The 23,125-nt window shown below is 39.7% G+C and overlaps 1 protein-coding gene across 6 annotated transcripts in view; it reads right to left on the bottom strand.

Annotated features, from left to right (window-relative positions):
- The window catches only part of DYM (dymeclin), a 208,122-nt gene that overhangs the window by 104,148 nt on the left and 80,849 nt on the right, over positions 1-23,125 (bottom strand). For all 6 annotated transcript variants that reach the window (XM_030258725.4, XM_002194292.7, XM_030258723.4 and 3 more), the window contains 3 exons: positions 17,410-17,535; positions 9,929-10,042; positions 8,553-8,647 (listed from right to left, as the gene is read on the bottom strand). In XM_030258725.4, coding sequence (XP_030114585.1) covers positions 8,553-8,647; positions 9,929-10,042; positions 17,410-17,535 — 335 coding nt within the window. The remainder of the gene's footprint in view (positions 1-8,552; positions 8,648-9,928; positions 10,043-17,409; positions 17,536-23,125) is intronic.

Here is a 23,125-nt window from a genome sequence, read left to right as displayed (position 1 = left end):
TCAATGATATTTCCATGTTGGAAACAGCTGATATCAGCCTAAAACCTCACCTCCATATGTTACACACAGGCAAAAACAGGCGAGCACACATGGGTACTGCTCTTGCTGTTGACATAGCTAAAGCAGCATTTTAGTACATTTGACCAGACATACACTCACTCTTAGTAACAAAGGATGCTTCTTTCCTCTTAAAAAAATAACTTCATTCTATTTGCATCCCTAAGTCATGCCAGCAAGAGTCCATTTGCTACTAATATTCTCTTTTCCCTTGTCAGAACGATTGTTGCCTTCCCTTTTGTCACAGCCTTTCCCACTAATTGCAATGACACCTCCCAATTTTGGAATGGCTGATCAGCTTATAAGCTTCCCCACAGTTAATCTAGGTCAACAAGCTACTAATAAGGCCAGCATATGTTTCTTTTATTTAACGGTATTGAGATCTTTATAAATCGCTTCTGTCTCTCAATAAAAGGCACCCCAGGGATTCAAGACCCTCTGTGGGTTTGAGAAGTAACAGTGACAGAGCAGAGAATGTGGGGTATAAAAACCACTGCACACAGCGTAGACAGCCTGTGCCTGTGGACAGCTCAAGGAAGAGAAGGCAAAGCTGCCCCAGGTTTCACCAGGTGACTCAAACCTTGTCTCCAGGGGTCCTACTGCACACACAACCTTGGCTACTGGCAGCCCACAGGTGAAAAGCAAAGCTCAGGCTCAGGGGCTTGAAGTTGCCTGATCTTCCATTTCCACAGTGTCCTCTTTCAAACACGGCCTGAGCATGAGAATATCATGAAAGCCCTTTTTCTGAGAAGACATTAGTTTTCATTCTACTTGGAATGCTTAATAAAAATAGGATTACCACTTTTGCTGCACTACATAGGGGTAAAAAAAAATCTCATTATAAAGCAGTTTCTCATAAACAGAGTATGATTTTATCATAGAATCACAGAATGGCTTGTGTTGTAAGGGATTTTTAGGATCATCTCATTCCATCCCCCTGCCATAGGCAGGGACACCTTCCACTATCCCAGGTTGCTTAAAGCCTTATTCAGCCTGGCCTTGGAACCCTTCCAGAGACCCACAGGAACCACAGCTTCTCTGGGCACCCTGTGCCAGGGCCTCCCCACTCTCACAGCCAGGAATTTCTTCCCAATATTCCATGTAACCCTGTCCTCTGGCTGTGGGAAGCCATTTTATATCCAGGCTAGAAAATAAATGCTTTCTTTTCTGAACAAAAATGTTACAAACTATTTCAAAGTCAAGAAGCACTAAATTGTCTTTGAGGATTTTAATTCTTATTTTTGAGGAAAGTCAACTAGTCAGTTCAGCAGCCTTCCATTCTGAAGAGAATTCATTACCAGAACTTATATCTTACAGCACATGGTAAATACCACCCAAGTGAAGGATGGAGAGAAAAATCAATACAGATTTTTCAAAGTAACAAATTCACCAGTCCAAGTACTGTATGGCAACATAGGTTTGTTGGGATGAACGGGTAATCAGCTACTGCTTTAAAGCAAACACAGAAAATTAAACAAGCTGGTTAAGTTGCAGATAAATAACCTGAAGCCATATCCACAGAAATTCTCTCTGCCTGTTCACCTCAGTGACATGACTGCATGGAAATAATCAGGGACAGGAATGACTAAAAGCTTCTGTTTCTATCAACAGGTTCCCCCAAAGCATGGAATTGAAGAGTAGGGCTATGGGGTTTCCTGCACTGACAGTGAAACTAACATATGACTGAGGTTAAAAATCACATTTAGAAAATTTAGAAAATAGTCATACTTTATATTTAATTATCATTGAAATAATTTCTTTCTAGAACAACACATATGTGATTCGAAAGAGGACAAAAATTATCTTTTACTCTTGAACTGCTCAGACTGGAGGTACCTGAGGTCACTATCAGAAACCAGGGATTTTTGACTATCCCCCTCACGTTATTTGCAGAGGCAGATTTCACTGCTTTAGTGAAACTGTTCATTACCCTCAATTTCTTCTTTTCTTCTTTTCTTTTGGTTAAAAAAGGAATGGGAAAGCTGATGCTTAGAGGGTTCACTATTGAGCAGTACAAAGCTGATGCTTAGAGGGTTCAGTATTTAAAAGCACTGGCCACAGGGCGCTAATTCCAAGCAGCTTCATCGTTTATTATGTTATACTTTAACCTGTGAAGTCTCTCAATGTCTGCTGCCGTGGGAGCAGGAGCAGTCTCTTTTCTCCAGGCCTGCCATTGTGAACACTTCTCTGGTATGATTAAGAGATCAGTAAACTGAGATTTAATTTAATGGCCCAATTAAGAGGTGAAGGTTTGAACCCAGACTGTAAAACCCTTGCCTGCTGATCATTCCTGCAGTACCATTACAGCCTACCCAAGCCCAGGCTCCTGGTGTCCATGGTGTGATATAAACCTGTGTTTCATCCCCAGAGCTGCGCAGCTCTAAGCAACACAAACCCCATGTTCCAACAGTACCAATGGAGAAGGAATAGAGAAGGGTGGAATCAGTTTTCATGTTATGTGTTAATAAACATATAGGTTATAAATCAATCGCTGAACATCTTACTAGCATTATCTTGCTTTTTGAGTACTGAAAGCTGACATTCCTGAAATTAAAGAGCCTTTCAAAATAAGGTTTCCTAGTGTCAAAGGACTTCAACTCCCAAATCTGGAACAATTCTAGGAAGTTTTTAATCTGAAAAACTGCTCTAATTTAACCCCATTCATTTCCCTGCTGTAAGAAAGATGCCAGAATGATGAGCTTAACAAAATTACAGCATACTCTATTCACCTAATTCTATTTGCTCAATTTAGACATCTCAGTTGAAAGCTAAAATGCCAATTTAGCTCAAATCTTATAATTTAAAAGTTACAACTCCTGAATGAGAAGAAACACTTCTGTTCCATACCCACATTTCCAAATGAGAATTAAATTGGAAAGCAAACAAGTCTGAAGCACTCATGCAGCAACCTGGATTATGCGTCCAAGTTTTTCCCCTTAAGATGCACCTTTGATTTTATGAACTCCATATCACTAGTTCTATCCAATTGCTATTCTCCAATGGAAGAGGCAGCTCTCTGCTAAAGAGTTTCCCAAAAGCACTGTGGACATCAAAGTAAAAAAAGGCAGGAAAACCAGAAAGCTCACAGAGTCTGAAGTTGTGTGGGAGACAAATTTATTTATCTTCCTGTGTGAGCAGCCTAGAGAATTTTGAGCCAGCAATTGCATCTCATTATTGGCACTGCTAAATTATATTATTAAGCAATTGGCAAATTTAAATTTCATCACACTCACACAATAACAATTTCAGATTTTTCAGCTCAATGTGGCCTCTAATACATGGGTCAGATCACACAGGTCTTGCTGCTCTTTAAGTATTTTTTTTTTGTTGAAACACAGTGATTCACACAAATTTTTCTGAGCAGAGAATGGATCAAGAGCAGCCCTGGGAGAAGGAGCTGGGGGTGCTGTGGGTGAGAGCTGGACTGCCCCAGCCTGAACCCCCCTGCCCTGGGCTGATCCCCCAGCGTGGGCAGCAGGGCAGGGGGGTTCTGCCCCTCTGCCCCTGTGCTCAGGGCTGTTCCCCTGCACAAGAGAAGCTCCAGGGAGAGCTCAGAGCCCCTGCCAGGGCCTCAAGGGGCTCCAGGAGAGCTGCAGAGGGACTGGGGACAAGGCAGGCAGGGACAGCACACAGGGAATGGCTCCCACTGCCAGAGGGCAGGGCTCTATTAGACATAAGGAAAAAATTTATTCACAGTTACTTTAAGGAAAACATTGGACAGAGTTTTGAGCAACACAGTCTAATGGAAGGCGTCCCTGACCATGGAATAGAAGGTGGAACAAGAAGGGCTTTAGGGTCCATTCCCACTGAAACTCTTCTGGGATTGTATGAAAGATGTTGCAGTAGCAATAGATTGTTCATGTAGAAAATCACACATTACAACTTAAAGACAATTTTTAGTTCAGCATAAACAGGCTTTAAAAGCACTTTTTAAAGTAACATCCTGTACTCTTTTTCCTAAACAACAGTCATAAACATTTTTGCTCAGAAAATCCCATCAGACTTCTGTAGGAGGAAACCATACCAAAGAAATTAAATTACTAACACAGAAAACCATAAAACAAATAAATGGTTTGCTTGGGGAGCTGAAACTTCTCAAATACAGCAGTGTATATCATCAAGGACAGCAATTTTCACAGCAGCTTAGGAAACATAATCAACCCTACAAAAAGATGAAGACTTTTTTAACTGAAGAGTAAAAAGGGAATTTAGGGCTTCATCCTCCTCTCAGATGTGAGGAACTACAGCAATGCAGTCAGACTTTACAAGCATTGATGTTTAAGGACACCACTCGCAACTTATTTAAAAAAAGAGGAAAACAATGTTTACAGCTGGTACATAGGTCTCCAGCTTTGCTCTCCAAGTAGGTACAGCAGGGCTGTGATGACACTCAAATACAACCTACTGCATCCCACAGCATGCACAAGTTACACGGGTCTCTGCTCTGTACCCCTTTAAAGCAACATTCTTCTCTAATTCCATCTGACTCCTACCAGCATCAGGAGAATTTACACAAACCTCTTTCCTCATGTCATTCCCTGAATCTTAATGAAACCTCTGTGACTACCAAGGAAATCAACACAAGTGCAAACAATAGAATTCTTAGTGTCTCACACAGCCCTGCACATGAGCAGCTGTGGTGATAATGCAGAAAAAAAGGAGAACTGGATGGTGTTTCTAGCCCCATGAAGTCATTTGATGTTAAAAGTCCACTTCTAATTAGTGAGGTGCATGGCAACCTCTAGTGGCATATGCCTGCTTAGGAAACAGCAAACATTCCAACACATGAAGCTGCAGGAAAAGCATTTGCCTGAAGTGATCAGCCCTCCTCTGGTCACTAATTTTATTAGAATGACATGGAGGGGAGATAACACAGCTGATCTGAGGAAGACCCTCCATGTGTTACATATACTACAGCAGTCGGGCAAGCTGCAGAAAAGCCAAGTTATCATGAATGAAAGATGCTGCCAAATAGGTTAAAGGAATTACTGCCAACTGATTTGCAGTGTTAAGTGACAAACTGAATACCTGCACTACTAAGCAGGTACATTTAAACATAGTTTTAAAATACTACAGCCAGCAGCACTCCACAGTGCAGTGCAGTACTAGCCTCAGAAATCTGCTGATAAAAAAGCTCTGAGTAATTAAACACAAACCCATGGTAGCAGTGCAGAGAGAATCTCAGAATATTCTGAGCTGGAAGGGACCCACAAGGATCATCGAGCCAAACTCTTCAGTGAATGGCCCATGCAGGGATCAGAGAAAGCAAGGATTTCAAAGTCAGGGCAATCTACAACAAAGGACATCCAACACTAAGTGAACCCTGGATCTTACTAGGAAACATCTATTACTTCTATTTTTAACTTCCAGCAGCTGCTTGTGATAGATTTGCACAAATCTGACAATTTTCATGCTTTGCTGGAACATGATACAAATTACCCAACATTATGAAGTTGTATTTTACTGAGCTCTTAAGTGCACTACATTGAATATTCCCAGCTCATTCTTTCACAGAAAACAGTCTTCAGAATTTAAAACAATTGGCTGTCTCTACTCAGAATAGGATTAGGAAAAAGCCTGCATGGAAATGGAATTAATTCTCACATTAAGGAAGGAGTCATTAGAGCATCTGGTGAGGTTTAAATTATGACTGTCTATTCAGTTGTATTGCTAAGCAGATTTTAAGTGTTTCAGAGCTACTTAATTTAGAAACCTATAGTACTGAAAAAAACCTGAAATACTTAATGTAATATAAAGTACTATTTTGTTTTTCCTTCACAGAAAACACTTTCTGATTAAGATGCTTATACTCTGATGGTGAAGCAGAATAGAAACATAAATATATATATTCTACTTTGGCATCATGGACAAAGCTGGGTCCATCACTGCTGGTGAAATTTAGTAATTGTGGATAACAGACTACTTCAGGTAGAAAAAGGAAGGACCATATATGACTCAATACTAGCCCCTTAGGAAACACATGTATTTGTACTGCTTTTCTTGGTAACTGAAACTTCATAGCAAATCTAGTGTATTTTGAGAGGAAATCAGGTTAAAATACTTCCCTGATGGTGATTAAACCTGCCAAGGAACCCAGGGCTGTAAAGTTTCTGAGAAGAATATGCAGTAAAGTCTAACAGGAGACAGGCTGCTCCTGGAACTGGCTCTTCCTTCCAGCCTGCCAATGTCCTAGTCCCACAGGACACTTTAGAACAGATTTTAATACATTTTTAAGGTCCCGTCTTTTGATTTACAATCAATCATGATCACAGCGACAAACTGAATTCCAGTCTTGGTGGTCATTTTAGCCTATTGTCCAGATGTACAGAATAAGATCCTCTTTCCCTAATACTCCTCCTGTTTTGCTGGTTCTGTTTCAAATCTAAAGTCACCTCCTTCATTTCAATTTCCACATATATTATGGAGTGCATGGCTTCAGTAAGACAGAAGCTTAAAAGGAACAGCATGGAATGCCTTTGTACTATGTAAGAATGACATAGTATACATAATACAGATCTTATTGCCTTTGTTTTGCATCTTCAGTGGATGAGTATGATCATTTTCTCTACCAGCCCTTACATTACTTCCTGGCAGAACAGTACAGCTCCAACCCTTCCAACACCCAATGGCTGGAACAGCTAGCATCCCTCTCTCTGCTGTGCTACTAGACTAACACATCTGCAATTCTCCAAATGCACTGAGATCTCAGACTGATTTATAGAATCATACAGTAGGCCTACAGAACCATTTAGGTTGGAAAAGCTCTTGAAGACCATTGAGTCCAACCATTCCCCCAGCACTGCCCAAGGCTGCCATTGAATCATGTCCCCAGATGCCTCATGCCTTTTAAACACCTCCAGGATGGGGACTACAACAGCTGGACTTGATAACTTTCACTCTGACAGGATCTCCTGTCCCCGTTTTCTGCCATTCACCCCTTTGCCATCTTTCTACACTCGTCAGCATCAAGCAGCAGAACAAGTCTGTCTGCCTCCAATAAGAATATCACAGCCAAAAATCAAGCAGCAATGTTAAAGTTACGTTGTAACTATGCACGTTGAGAGACATTAGGAATAAGGCTCCCAAATGTTAGAGGATCTTGATAAAATGCTGCATGAAATGAGTAGAAGAGAAGTTCTTTGGTCTTGAGACTAGCAAGTTAACTGCTTCCTGCCCCTAATATACCCAGAAGAACACATCTCACTGTGGGCTGCAGAAACAGCCAAAGAATAAAACAGAACAAAATCAGAACCCAGGATTCCAGGAACAAGCTCCGAAGTGGCAAATTATTAAGAACCAGACCAAGTTTTTGAGTTGCAGAATTGTATCTCATACCACACCAGGATCTCTGATTTCAGAACATTTCAAAGGCTTGGAAAACTCAAGACATCTAGCCTATGATTTGAGAAATGAGCACAGCAAATATTTGAGACAATGTCTGTGGCAAGTAAGGGGAAAATAGCTCCATTTCAAACTCTGAACCCTCTTTACTTCTGCCAAGGGTATGAAAAGAGGGCAAGTACAAGGCAGGTGAAAGGCACCAACACAATGCATTCATTGGTAACCTGTCCTACTTATGCCACCAACTATTTTCAAAGGAGAAGTGTCTTGGAGAGAATTAAATCCTTAAGAACAAGCTGTGTGTCATGTTAACCCAGTCCTTGACAAAGTGTTCAGGTACACAATTATTATTTTTGGCACGCAGTCTGTACCTGACAAGCCCTGTAACAATTTATTCCAGATCCCATTAAAAAGGACCTTCCCAGTTTCCCTTGGAGCGTGGAGTAGGGCTGGCTGCCAAGATGAGAAGGATGCCTGGCGCAGGGTTACCTGCCTTTACAATGTGCTCTGCAGCACAGAAACACAATAGGAAGGACCAACTTCAATATCTGCTTCTTCAAAGTTCTGGCCTTGTTTTAGAACCAGAGCAGATACTGAGTATTGGCTACTATACAGGATAATAAACTTAATCATTTGGAAAGCATAGATTTAGGCTTTATTGCCCATATTTGCAGGGTGTTGTCACAAAATGATCATTTAATTATGTCTGATTTTAAAAATAGACCTTTTGCCAAATATGCAGGAAGAAATAAGCAGAGAATTCATGCTGTACAGTACTTGAGAACGACCACTCAGTGCATTTTTATAATAGCTGAATACATGACTGAGTTTGTAATTCACACAAACCCCTCAAAACCTTCTGTTTTGAAGGCAGGTATTGAGCTGTTCTGTCAAGATGATCAAAAGGCAGAAGTTTCTCAGACAGAGAAACTAGTATTTTTACTGTCCATTCAGAGCAGGTTCAAATATAGAGCAAGTAAGATTTATTCTGGGATTACTTATTTACTCAGTTATCATTTCTGCTGTTTAGTTCATTGGTATCTACTGAGGCATATAAAATTAATGTTTCTGTACTACTAAGGCATACAAAATTCGAACTTCTCTACTCCAGAGTTTCAGTAAAGATGATTTTCCAGCAGAGTCTTTATATTTACCTGATGATCCTCTGAGCAGCATACTGATGAAGCGAGCGGAACTGTGCTGACATATTTGCTAAGGCTGCCAGACAATTTGTATGAAGGTATTTGTCCTGTAAGAAAGGAGAGGAGAAATAAAAAAACCAACACATCAAACTGTTCATTGGATATGCACTGACACCTCTGGCAGGAGTAATTCAAAAGACTGAGTAATATATGTTGTTTTTAAAGCACAGGCAGAAACGTGAAGCATATATACTCGGTGATGTTCAAACGTGTTTTCTTAAAATATAAAGTTTATAAAAGAGTGATTCCATACAAATTTCAGAGTGTATACATATATGTATAGATATGTTTGTATTTGTCTTTCAGTGTTCATTTACAGTTGCACCACAGCTGTTAACATATACACAAAGGTATTTTCCTCCTCTCTACCTTTCTCTCTCTCCCTTTTGTAGTCTTATCCTAAAACTTCCTGTTTCATAACTCATCTCCCTTTTGACTTTTTCATACCACTCCATATATCCCACAACTACAACCATACCTTACTTCAGAGCACTGGTCCTCATTTCAGCATCCCTGAAATCATTTGGCCAGATAAGCATTTATCTGATGGCCTTTTCAAAGTCAAGGGTTCTCACAGAATGAAACTTATCCACTTATCCAATCCAAAAGGGATTAATTTCCCTATTCAAGTCTAAAATATTCATTTACATAATATAACAGATTCTAAATACTATGAATATATGCCAAATTTGTTATCATTCCTTCTAATTCTTTTTATCATAAAAGTAACATCCTTATTTGCTGCAGTTTAAAATATGTTTAATATTTGGCTACTGTTCAAAGTAAAAAATTCTGTGCCTTTAATTGTTGAAAATATTCAGAAGTGTGTGACACTTTGTGTTTGCAAAAATGTGAAAAACCTATTTTGCATTGAAAAATGCACAATATCAATCTTGGCTATAAGGCTCTGAAGTTAAAGCAGTTTTGCATTGCCAGAGCTCAAAGAGGTCTTCTGGACCAGTCCCTGTCACACTTCCTAAAAAACTAACAATAAATAGACCTGAAATTCCCACTTTTAAGTCACCTGAGAGGTAAATAGCCCATAAAGAATCACTTCTTCTCATGAAACTAAGGAACTCTTTCTTCTCATCTGAAGATGAACTTGATGCCTGACTTTAAAGAACCATACTCAATGAACTGGAAGACAACACAGAAATTGTGTTCCAAGCTCACAAACACTTAGTTAACTCAGCTGATCTATTTTCTTCCTTCCTGCAAAACTAGACATCAACTGGTTGCACTAAAATTAATAAAATCCCACTCCCTGCTTGAAATTGAATTCAAACTGCTGAGGTTAGGAACTCACAAGTGCTCAACACAACTCTTACCCTTGTCCGTGTCATGTTGTACTGGATGGTTCTTATCACAACCAGTATCAGGAGACTCCCAAGTGAGATCTCTGTTAGGACACGCTCAGCATACCAAGTAATGTTTTTCAGTATCTGCAAAAATAAAAAATAAAATAAAAAAGGCTCTTCAGCACCTAGGTCTGAATAAGAACATAAGAAGCTGTCTGGAGTCTCACATTCCTTCAGACATGAAAATTAGTTTTCAGTCTCAAATGTTACTTAATTTTTGAACTCCAAAGCATAATTAAAATAAAATTAACAAAAGGAAAAATGCTGCTCTGCAGCATTATTACCTAGTAGATCTCCTCAACTTTTAAGTCATATAGAATCATAGCAAGCGTAGAAAGATGATTACATTTGGCACTTTGCTAACTTCTATGCTCTGTGCCACCACACTTATATACTCATCTTTATCCTTGACACTTTGTAAAATCTCAATTTACATCCAAGACACCTTAATAATTCTGCCAAAGCCTTGCCATTTTCCCTCATCACTGGCTGGGCAAGAGGGGGCACACAGGAGCCCTGACTGATGGGCAAGAGCACACACACTGAAGGTCGGGGGCAGATTAACCGTGTGTTGGCTTCACAAGGAAGCCTCTCTCCTGAAAAGTATGAAGTCTCTTCCTCTGATATTAAGAGAAAGTCATCCACTAGATGAAGCGTTTTGTGTCCTTCACTTCCCTCCACTATCAGGGTGGATGAAGTTAATCACCATTTCCAGAAAGAAAATCAATCCCCTCTTTCCTTGTAGCCAGCCAACCTACATGGAGGAAACACATGTACCCAACACCCTGCCTTGAAGGACTGGTAAAAATTACTCAACAGGAACTGTCCTAAAAACATGGAAAAGATCCTCTATAAATTCAGGGTTATTCTTGGTCAAAACATAAATATGTTTAACAAGGACTACTGCACACAAAGCTATCGCCCTGTGTAACTTCAGAGAGAGAGAAGAGAGAGACTGCAGGAGAGCTGCAGAGGGACTGGGGACAAGGCCGGCAGGGACAGCACACAGGGAATGGCTCCCACTGCCAGAGGGCAGGGACAGATGGGATATTGGGAATTGGGAATTGCTGGCTGGGAGGGTGGGCAGGCCCTGGCACAGGGTGCCCAGAGCAGCTGTGGCTGTCCCTGGATCCCTGGAAGTGTCCAAGGCCAGGCTGGATGGGCTTGGAGCAGCCTGGGACAGTTGAAGGTGTCCCTGCCCATGGCAGAGGGTGGAACCCCGAGATGAACTTTAAGGTCTCTTCCAACCCAAACCATTCTGTGAGTCTGTACCTCTGGAAGCTCTTTCAACAGTACAAGAAACATTTGAAATAGCATCATTATTATGATTAATGTTTATTGTATTATTCAAGCTTAAAGTTTGACATATAAAAATAATTTTTGTAATATATGAAGAGACTAAATAAAAATTCAGATCCCTGAAATAAATTTAAAAATATTTTTTTTAAAGCATCTCCAATATTACATGCTAGGTCTTTGTCAGCACCTTCTTATTTCCCACAAGGGAGCTAAAATGAAGCCCGTGACTGTAACCTATAAGTGGGGAAAACACTATTTTATGGCAAGGGTGACAAAACATCCCCAGGTACAGGCAGAGGTGTAGTAGACACCTTATGCTAAAAGGATCAAAAAATCACAATATGGGGAAAATGGAAAGACTTGAGAGGTATTTAAGGGGAGAATGGTCAAGGCTGTGGAACGAATAGGAAACATGAAATCACTACAAGAATGGTTTCCACAAATAGCAGGCGATGAGTGGCTGTGGAAACCAATATAATTTCTGGTTATAACAAGTCACTAATACTATTTTAAGACAAAGTGATGATGGTATAAATGAAAACAAGTAATCCAAGGAGTTTCAGTAAACAAGGAGAACTAGTCAGGATGAACAACATAGATGATTAACAGGAAATGCCTGAAAGACAAAGCAAAATCCACACATATTTTCACAAAAAAAGGCAACTGAAAATTTCAAAAGCTGTTAGCGTAAGTAATTAATGAATCACACGTATGAACTTCACTGCAAGAAGATACTCTGCTAGTGGAGAACTTAATTATCCCAAGGCTGCTAAGCATAAACATATGGTAAGATATAGTAAGTTCATGGGTTACTTCACAAATGCAAAATGCTAACATAAGTGTAGACATTCATCCTGGTTGCCTTAATTGTAATTTCTTAATAACAGCTTATTTATGACTATGTGAATATACCTGTTCTCAAGAGAAGATTTTATATAAAGAAATAAATTAACCACTCTGACAAATATCTCAAGCTCAACTATCTGAAGCTCAGCACTGGAACTTTCCAGAAGAAAAACATATTGTTATACATGTTATATAAGAATACAGTATATGATCATTAAATAATGGTTACTCTCAGTAATACATAAATATAGTAGGGATAAGCTGTGGTTGCACATTTAATTTCCTGACTTTTAAATGCTTATTGAAAATGTAACAGACTTTTTAAAAGACAAAATACAGCTATGGAAATGAGTAGTATAAAATACTACTTATTTTGACATGACACACAATGTAAATTGAAAACAATAATACATAAAGGGATGTATTTCCTGATGATTATTGAAGAAATAATTTCCCTCAATTTGCTCTGAAATGATACCCATGAGTTTGGGTTTGGTTTGTTGGTTTTTGTTTTTTTTTCTCTTAGACAAAATACACTTATCCTGGCCAAATAACCATCAACTTAACTGATTAAATTTCTAGTACATTACTTTTTGTAGTCACTGATTTATGAGTGAAATAGCAAAGCAACCTCCTCCCACAAATAAAACAATCCCCATGTTTCCTCGCACCCTCTTTGGTCCTATTTTGTGGGGCACATCCCTGCACTTCACCACCCAAAGTGGGAGTTCATGATTCACTCTACGCTGGAACTGAAAGCAGATTCCATCATGTGCTCTCTCCCACAGGGTGTCCCAGTGGGACAACAGGAATGGGAATGGGACAAGTTAAGTAGTCTCAAGTAGTACCTTGAGCCCTCCAACATCTATGGACACATCCTTCTCATTCACCGGGGAATCTCTGTTGTATATAGAAGCCATCACCCTTCCTGTTTTCCCTCCTTGTAGCTTATTTCCACCTCCTTGCCCTCCCAGACCCCATTCCTTCTCAGCTCTTCCTTTTCCCTGCTTCCATCCCCCCACCCACACCTTATCATCACAGAACCATGGAATGGTTTGTGTTAGAAGGGACTTAACAGCTCAACCCACCTTCCATCCCAGGTTGCTCCAAGCCCATTCCAATCTGGCCTTGGACACTTCCAGAGATCCAGGGGCAGCCACAGCTGCTCTGGGCGCCCTGTGCCAGGGCCTCACCACTTTCACAGGGAAGAATTTCTTCCCAATATCCCATCTAATCCTGCCTTCTGTCAAGGTGAAGCGACTCTCCTTTGTCCTACCCTGCCCATCACAGTCTCTCACCCAAAAGAAGCCTGACTTCACCTTCAACTTTTGTCACTCTGTTCCTATCCTGCCTCTTTATTCATCTCTCTTCTCAGCATCCCAAAATCTTACCTACTTCTTGTTTAACTCTTGTCCCTCTGCCCTACTGCACCATCCCATGTTCCATGCACAGCCAGTCCCAGCTTGTTTCAAATTTCTCCCAACTGCTGTCACATCAGGGACCCCATTCTTACACATTTTCTTCAACATGTGGATGTGGCACTTGGGGACTTGGATCATTAATGGCCTTGGCAGTGCTGTGGAAATGCTTGGACCCAACGGCCTTGCAGTGCTTTTCCAAGGTTCTGGGTTGTTTCAACCCCTGGCAAACAGCAGCAGAAACATCTCTGGGAGCACAGTCCTATCCCACGGGAGCTGGGAGCTGCACTTGCACAAGCTGCAGCTCATCCCTGCCTATCTCAGCTGATAATGTGATCCTTGGGCACGGGAGGATGCACACAGCCCAGATGGCTCTGGAAACAACAAAATGAGAATATTCAGTTTCCACAGACGTCAGGCCACCTCCAGCTACGTCTCTGCTGCGCAGATGGAAACAGACTGCTCCCCGTGCCCAAGGATCACATTTAGTCATATTATCAGCAGCAGAGCCCTGGCACAAAGGCCACCTGCCAAATTTCAGATTCGTAATGCAATACATGAAGTTACCAGGGCTCATTAAATAACATGCTGACAACTGAAAGCATGGACAAAGACATGTTAATGCTCCAGTCTCGCTCCAGAAACCTGCAGTGAAACCTTCCCTGAAACTCTGAAAACACCAGAGTGTTTTCACCAACCTGGGAAAAAAGACAGTTACTGAGATAACTATTTCTTGGAATACTACACTACTCTTAAACAAATCTATAAATTCCCTGTTATAAAGTTACATACCAGAACCTGTTACCTTTCCTCTACACAGGGGAAAGCAGCCTGAGCTGGTAGGCAGTGAAATGGCCATTTCAAAAACAACAACAGCAACCACCACCATCCATTCTGGGTTTCAGAGGCATGAAGCATGAGAATACCTTAAATTTCAAAATCATTTACCTGGAACCAGTGCCCCTACTGACCAATCTCATTGGTTTGCAGTTAACATTAAAAAGGTAAAAAAAAGAAAAAGCTTAGTCCCCGGGGTGGTCTTGCAAGAATAATTTTAAAGAAATTAAAATGTTTTGATTTATTATTCTTCTGATATCAGGCCCTTGGATAATTCCAATTTAGGGAGCACAAACTGCAAAGCTGCAAAGAGCAGGGGCTCAGTTCTACAGATACCAAGCAGTGAGATTCTCAGTTTCCCACAACTTTGCTCATGAGATATTTCCTAACACACTAAAAATAAACACAGTTAAATCGTGATTTACAGTGTATCACCATTTACTATAGCATAAAGTGATACAGTAGCACAATAAGGTTACTCCTACATAAAATACTGTATGATGTTATTTTGATGTCTGATGTAATTTTATTCAGAATTTCATAAATCAGAGACAAAATATCACCAATACTTGTCCCTCTGGGGAATTCTAACATTTACTTGTTTACTCTGCTATTATAATTATTATTAGTGAAAGAAAATGAGTTCTGTGTGGGTACAGTGACCCAACTGTATTAAAACAATTGCAGTGACAGGACCTATGATTTTGATCATATTTTCAGGCAGTTTAGACCACATTCATTTTAAATAAAAAAATGCTTCAGCATCCTACAGCAGTCAAAAAGAGTTTCTGTGGTTTCCTGAGCTCCTTACCAGTTAGTATAATCACCAGATTTATAAAACTTTGCACACTAAAATTAATCCTAAAAATCAATAAATAAATGTGGGTTAAATTCCACAAAGGAAAATAGCCTATAAATGAACTGTACAGTCATGGCTCTTATAAAAACAGTACAGGATACACAGCAAAGAGAAAACCAGGTTGATCTAAAACACAGCACATTTTTTCTTCATCTTTTACCCAGGTGATAGAGGGAATAAAAAAATTTCCTCTATCTTGGGGTGCCTGTGGCTGCTAAAATTTGGTTTGTACTTGCATGCATGAGGTTTAATGAACCTGACGCTAGATGCTTACATTTTACAAAAAGGCATACACAGATTTTTTGACTCCCATCATTTTGCAGACCTACAATACCCTCTTAGGCTTTAGGAGATGTGGAGTCAATACTTAAGCAAGTATGAGATTAATTTCATACTTAATGCTAGAGATTTTGAACAGTAACTTGTTCATTCATACCTGAAAACATCTATTTAATTAATTCAAAGATATGAGTGAGGGGAATGCATTTATATGTATGACTTTGAAGCATTTTTTCCCTTAGACTTATTTCCCTCCTCAGATCTGTAGGAATGTGTAGAAGCTCACACAGACAGGCCTGCAGCACCTCACGGCCACCTCTCATTATCTACCTAAGAACCAAATCCAGCAAAACTCTGGACACACAGCACTATTAACAAATGGAACCAGGCACTACAGAGCAGGAAAACACAACCACAGAGGAAAAGCAACAGCTACTGAACATCTGAAGTAAAATCAAAAGAACTGTGAAGAAAATGGCAGGAGCAAAGGCACAACTGAAAAAAATACCAGTGCAGGGTAAAAGGAACAAGGTGTGGTTTGTGTTTTTATTAAGATACAAGTAGTAAACCAATATCCACATTGCAAATGAACACTACAACTCTATTGGCAGGGTTAGCTGAAAGGCAGGATAAACCGGACAAGAAAACTTGATTTATGTTTTCATTCCACAGCTGGATCTTCATTAAGGAGTTTTAGGGAAATCTTCCACTTTTACTCATCCAGTAAGGAATTTATTGGAAGACTTATTGAATTTATTTATTGTGTAAAGCCTCTAAAATGAACGAAGAGTGATAGAGGAAGAGACTGAGGCAGGAATGACACCTTGCCTGCTGAATTCCAACTTTCAACGAGCCAAATTTATGAGAGAGGATAAATGACTCAGTGACATGGAACCTAAAAATACACATCACACATGTACACCTCTGGTGCACATGTACAAGTTCAAGGCACACAAAGTTGAGGTGGGAAAAAGCTTCAAGAAAATATTTCAGTCATCTGCATGGTTAGTATAGGTGATCCTAAAAGCTGCTTCCAAACAGGTATTCCCAGGAAACTGCATTTAAATAATTTCTTCCTGCTTTCTACACACAGAGCTATACTAAATAATATGAATTTTCCGAGAAAAAATATTGTAAGTCTGGAAATTCACTTGGGAGACAGTTCTGTTTAGGAACCTTGAAACTTGCTTTCAGCATTTTGCATTTCAATAACTTCACAATGATAATAATTTCCCCAAAAGAGAATTTCTGTGTCCCAGTCGAAAAATTAAATCAGTGCAAATATCTCATGGAGTATCATAGTTTTAGAAGCTGGAAACTAGGACATAATTGTCCAAGGTACTCTCCTGCACAGATGGTCAAGGTCCATCAAAACTAGTAAAAATTTGGATCCTGTTATATAGACAACATAAAATAGAAATTAATCTAACAGAGAGACAGAAAAAGAAGTGCCAAGTAAGGAAGTAAGATTTAGTATGGAAAATACAACTCCGGCTAAAAGCTGCATCACACTAGTTAAGCAAAGATTTTCAAGGGAAATAAAAAAGGTTTCCTGGTTTTTTTTCCTCTTTTCAAGGCCCTCCACTTCCATGGCAAACATTCAGCACCTTTGAGGCAGCCTGCCCAGTTATTACTAGGTAATTTGTAACAGGGAACACCAAAAACGACAGAAAGAGATACTTGTAGCAGTTTTTCTACAAGAGGGAGTGTGTTCGTTCATTTCATTGGGGAAAAGTTTTGAAAACAGTCTTCAAGCTCCTTCTTCTTACAAAAGAAAGATGTATATGCCATCAAATTTGGATGAGCTCATACAGCCTCTGCCGAGGGAACAGATTTGCCGATGTATCTTCTCAGAAGTAAATATTTAGATTATCTTTAGAGCCAAAGGATTATTTACCAACACAGCAACTCACCACTTCATGAATGGATCGGTTGAAGCCATCATCCTCTGTGAGGATCAGCAAAATGATCAGGGCCATGTAAACGTGGTGTGAATTCCTTTCTTCAACGTGATACAGAATTTCAAGAATTGGCAGAACCTTTAGGAAAGGAAAAATGGGTGTATCAGTTTCATCTTCAAATATCTCAGACACTAAACAGAAGAAGATCCAAAGGTCCCATGTATTACCCTGCCCTTGACAATTCATACCAATTCCTCTCTCTTGAAACAACCACCCCTGAGCAGTGACATACAGTGTCCACACACCTTCCATGTGCTTCATTTTGCCTCACAAGAGAGTCTAAACAAATGTTTTCTTGTGGTCAGAAATGGAATTTCAATCCCTAATAAATGAGATTCCCAGCCATACCAGTTACCATAACCTCCAAACACTTCAGTCCTCCTCTCTACACTACAGGGAAAAGAGAATTGTTAAACAGGATTTTCACCAGTCCAAGCAGGAAAACAGTTGTTTCTACCACAAGCCTTCTCTGAAAAGCCTTTCCTCCTCAAACCTAGCCAAGCACATCAAAGCTGAGGTGAACAGAGGCATTTTGGAACATGAAAGTTAAATCCTATTTTGGTGTGTGAAGATAATACCAGAAAAAAAAACAGTTTGGGTTGGGTTAAGACTAGAAGAGGCCTGTTTTTCCAATTTTAGATAACATGCAGCCAAAGAGAACTGACTGATCATTATGACCAGAGTTCAGCCCAAGGTCTTGCAACATTTCCACCAGGATGAATAGCTTAAGCCAAAGCCTTGCAATAATAATGAAAATGAGATTTCATTGCAACAGCAAGCATACCTGAATGCTAGTCTAAAGTTAATCCAGATGCAAACACTGTCTCTTTACCAAATGAAAATTAGCTTTCTACTGGCTCAGTACAATGTGGCTTCCCTGGGCTGCAGAAATAGGCTGAAATCACAAAAAAGCCCTGGAAATAGGAACTGGAGAAAGCCCTCAGTTCCAAGAAGCTTCTAGACACCTAAAAATTTGCTGTTTTTCAAAACAGGCCAAATGCAGCTGGATGAATCATGTGAAACCTATTCTGGTGAGCAGCCAGGACACCAAGTGCTTCACAAGCCTCTGAAGTTACCAAAATGTTCTCTTACAGTCAACCATCCTCAAAACAGTTGGGACATATGAAACCAGTCTTTATTAGAATGAAATGACATTGATCTGAATGCTGCAGGCCACCAAAACCTTTTGACACATGCTTTGGTCAGGATCAAGACAAGATGACAACAGAAGCAGAGGAAGAATATACTAACAGTAATATTTTTATTAATATTAAACAAATATTAATTTTTTTTTTAAATTACACATTGCAAACATCCTTTCCTTGCCATTTCAACGGGTCCTTCAGAAACTTCTCTCCCCAGTGGAAACTAGAGTATCATCTTTGTGTTTTCTGAATACCAGTTTTGAGTAAAGACCAGGTTTTCCCTAGAACTTCCAGTTAGCATATAGATTAAAAAAAAATGTGGTTTTCGTTGGTTGGGGAGAAAGAGAGGCAAACATCCCTGTGTTGGTCCAGCATTCCAATTGTTTCCATCTCCAACACTTACATGTATCCTTGTACTGTAAAAGCACTGTCATTTCCAAGTCCAAGAGTTATTATAATAAGTTGGATAGAGCTGGAAGCAACATAAAACTAATGAAGAATTGTATTTACAACTTTGCAGGGAGAACAACAAAAGCCTTGCTAAAGGTAACCACTGGAACAACTTCTTAGTTTTCCAGACAGATCCCAGATGGAAGCACAGGATGGCTTGGGTTGGAAGGGACCTTTAAAGATAATTGTGATTCAGTCTGGTTGTGTTAAACCATACAAACCACTCTGGCAAAACATACTCCTTCAGAACAGCCCAAAATATCTCCTCTGTCTACACACATTAATGCTAATTGTAACTGAAAAAGTCCATTCAGGGTCTCAAGTGCTCCAAGTCCTTCAAGTGTGTGGCTACAAACTACATTTAAAAATACATGATACTGAGACATTGCAGCCGTTCCCCTACAAGCCAACATGTGAAAGTGCTGTTACTAAAGCTTCATACTTGCTACTGAAGGGTAGTCTGGCACTCCAGATTATGGCAATCAGTCCTCCTGCCCCAAAAAAACCCTCTGCTGCTTCCAAAACCTCCACTCCTTTGGCCATGTTTCCCTTTCCACTCCTTTTGCAGGCTCTGAGCCACCTACACACTGGACAAAACTCAGGGAGGCATATGGCAACTTAATTCTCTCTTATGTGCCATTTCTGGATAGAACCAGATCAATTAGTACACTTTCCATAATCCTTCCTCCTTACAACATGTCCTTCTTTGTATATTGATTGCTGTGGTACACACACACCTTTAGAACAAGTATTACTGTTCTCTAAACAAAAACTAGTTAAGCCACCATTCTATAAAAAAGTTACAATAAAGATTCAATTAAAACTCTGATCATATGAAAATATAAAATTCAAAATACTGTGGGGAGATGCCTGTGAGGAGTCTTGGGTGGAACCTGGAGGAGACAGTTTTCTTCAAAAGAGGAAGACTTTTAGGTAATTTCCTTGAAGAAGTCTGGGGCTGAAGCCTGGGTCTCAGGTCTCTAGAAGAATTCAAAGATAATTGAACCCTGAGAGATGTCTGGAAGGAGTCTTGGGAGGATTCTAGAAGAGACGGATTCCTCCAAAAGAGAAGAATCCTCTCAGTTAATATTTTAATTATATTAAAATTTATCTAGACTTTCAACCAAAATATATTTCTATACTTCTATGCTGCATACATACGTTAAAACTTTTATACCTATCTTCTTACACAATGGTTTTACGCAATCCTACGTTGAGAAGACAGCCACCATTTCTTTTGTATTGCTGAACCTTTTCTCACAGCCACCACTACTGTACTACCTGTACTGCACCACTACTAACACTCCTCCCTCAGGAGCAGCTTTTAACTGGCAAGAAACAGCCACCATTAACAATTTACTTTTAATCCCCAAAACAAGTGGCAGGTAAAAGCAGACACTGAAAATTACAGGTGCTGTATCCAGTCCAAGGTTGGTTTCCCCAGTAAAGTTTAAAAATAGATTGTCTTTAGTACTCAACAAAATACAAGCAGCAACCTGCTTAAGGCAAATTTATACTACAGGAAAAAACATTGCTGTAGCATCAGCTGACATAAATACATCATCATGTATGTTATTTCATTCCAATCACGTTGAGCAGCAACAAAATCTCAACTCAGCAGCCAAAGAAAACACATCGAATAGCTCATTTCTTACAGGCAGGAATCTAACTGGTATATTCACTTGCAATTCTGGTGCGAATTGCTCTTTCAAACAGAAGAAGGCTTTACAGTCTCCCATCAAAAAATGCGTTAACTGCCCTCTATTTCATCTGTCCCCTCACTTTCTAGAGGATCCCTGCAAGCACTTTGAAAAGGACAGCCAAATACTAGATGTAAACTTCTCTAACAGAAGATTCTCTAGCATCAGATATTTAATCCAGTTATTTTTAAAAATGAAGTAATGAAGGACACACAAAGATCCTATTCATTTTGCCAAGCAGAATTACATTAAGAGCAAAAAAAGGTTTTTTATTAACAATAAAACACAAAGCCCAACAGAAGGTGAAGGTATTTAGCTATAACTGGCAGAGGGAGATACATACAAATGAGGAAGTGAGCTGAGACAGTATCTGTTGTACCAGCTAAGAAAAACAAACTTTTAATTTACAAGTTACTCTAAAGTTGAAAAAGAGCAGAGACACATTTCAAAAAATCCTTATGAAATGTTACAGAGCACCTTCTGGTGATGCTTCCTGGGCACAGAAAGGGAGACAAATTAAAATAGGGGAAAACACAACATATGGGATGCAATGAGTGCAGTGAAACAGGAACAACCTGCAAAACCCTCTGAAGTTCAGGATAAGCTCTGAGCCGCCTGTGGATGTGATCTCTCACACAGCACCTGTATACCTTACACCCCATTCATCCAACTGCCTTTGTACAAAGAGACCACTCATTTACACCACCCTCCTCCACAGATAATTTTGATTCCAAATTAATGACCTTTCTGTTTTTCTCCCATATCTCCAGATGGTGGGAATCAACCTCCAGGCTTTCATTCTTACCATCCCTCTCTGCAAGCAGAGATTCCTGTTTTTTCAAGGATTCCCCTTTATAAAGGCACATACACATCCTGATGCTCCCCAAACTCTTCTCTGACCAGGCAGTTAGCTTCCTAGGCCTCTCACAGTCTTATTGTTAACTTTAAAGCAAAAAAACCTTCCATGTTCCTCAACATGGATCCATTTTTCAATAGTCTGTAACTATTTTTAGTTACAGACTACTGGAAGTACAGTCTGGAAGTACAACACCAGAATAGTACACAGTGTATCAGCACCACTCTTACCATAGAGTGAAGGACAGCCAGCTCCAGTACTCAAGTCCCTTTATCTCATTATCAAGTCTAAGACTGAATTACCCTTTTTCACCACAGGACTATAGTTAGAAGGTCGTGATTTCTTTGTCCAGTAGCTCTCCCAGCCATCCCAATTCTTTTTGGGTCTGGCTCAGTCTGCCTTAACGAGCAATTAAAATGGCTCTTCTCAGTTGGTTGCTGCTTATCCTTATCTTCTGGTCCAATAAAACGAGAGGATTGGACAAAGATGTCAGTAACTTGTCAGTAGAGATCACAAAGAAGCAGCATGAAGAGCAAAATAAGAGCAGTTTCAAATGTTGGTATTGAAAAAAAAAATCAAAATATCCACAAAAACATACTGTTGACTTTTCAGTGATGCTTTTCTGAATTTTTCAGCTTTTCCCATGAAGTGTTTAAAGTTGCTGATAATTTCTGAGATTTTCTGACTATTTTTTTTTTAGGTGATAATTGATGAAAATATTCTAAACTGCAGAGTATCTGAGTCCTTGCATCTTGACTTGTTTTGACAGATGCACTGCACTGTTTTTCTGGAAGCTTTACAGTGTATCAGACAGCATAATTGTAAAACAATGCACACACCTAATATTTACTTGTCTAGAGCAAGTAAATATTGGCATAGTGGAAGGCATCCCTGCACATGCGAGGGGTTGGAACAAGATGGGCTTTAAGGTCCCTTCCAACCCAACCCATTCTAGGATTCTATGCTGTGAGTCTAAAGATGCAGCAAATTGTTATGGTTAGCAGCTGTTAACTTGTCATATCACACACTAGCAGCCCCAAAAATTATATGTAGCTATTTGTTCACAGAATTCATGCAAAATGACTCAGCCCTTGCCTACAGTTAGATCTGCCGTGGACACAGGAGTTCAGTCTTGAATCAATTCAGCATCAACCATCTCACCCCAGTTTGCCAACAGTGGCGTCTATCAACTCCGATTTTAGCAATACATCTGCTAGAACTTGGACTGAAACCAAACTCACTCCATATCTGCCATCAAACAGGCAAGGGATCTAATTACCTGGCAAGATTTCAAATATTAAAATGGAATGGGTCCTCTATTCTGTTACCAATTCCCCTAGACAGCCATTATCTTATTAAAGGAATGCTTTTTAATAAGTAAGATTTGTTAAAGTGGTTTGTGACATTACCAAAGTGGGGAGCATAAGCTAATTTATAACCTACATAACCATACCAGGTGTCTGTTATATTTGCCATTAACCACAATCCTATTTAAGTGGCTAAAAAGGAACTACAGT

This window comes from Taeniopygia guttata, chromosome Z (genome assembly GCF_048771995.1).
Source record: "Taeniopygia guttata chromosome Z, bTaeGut7.mat, whole genome shotgun sequence".
Taxonomy (NCBI): domain Eukaryota; kingdom Metazoa; phylum Chordata; class Aves; order Passeriformes; family Estrildidae; genus Taeniopygia; species Taeniopygia guttata.
This window is presented reverse-complemented; position numbering and strand designations above follow the sequence as displayed.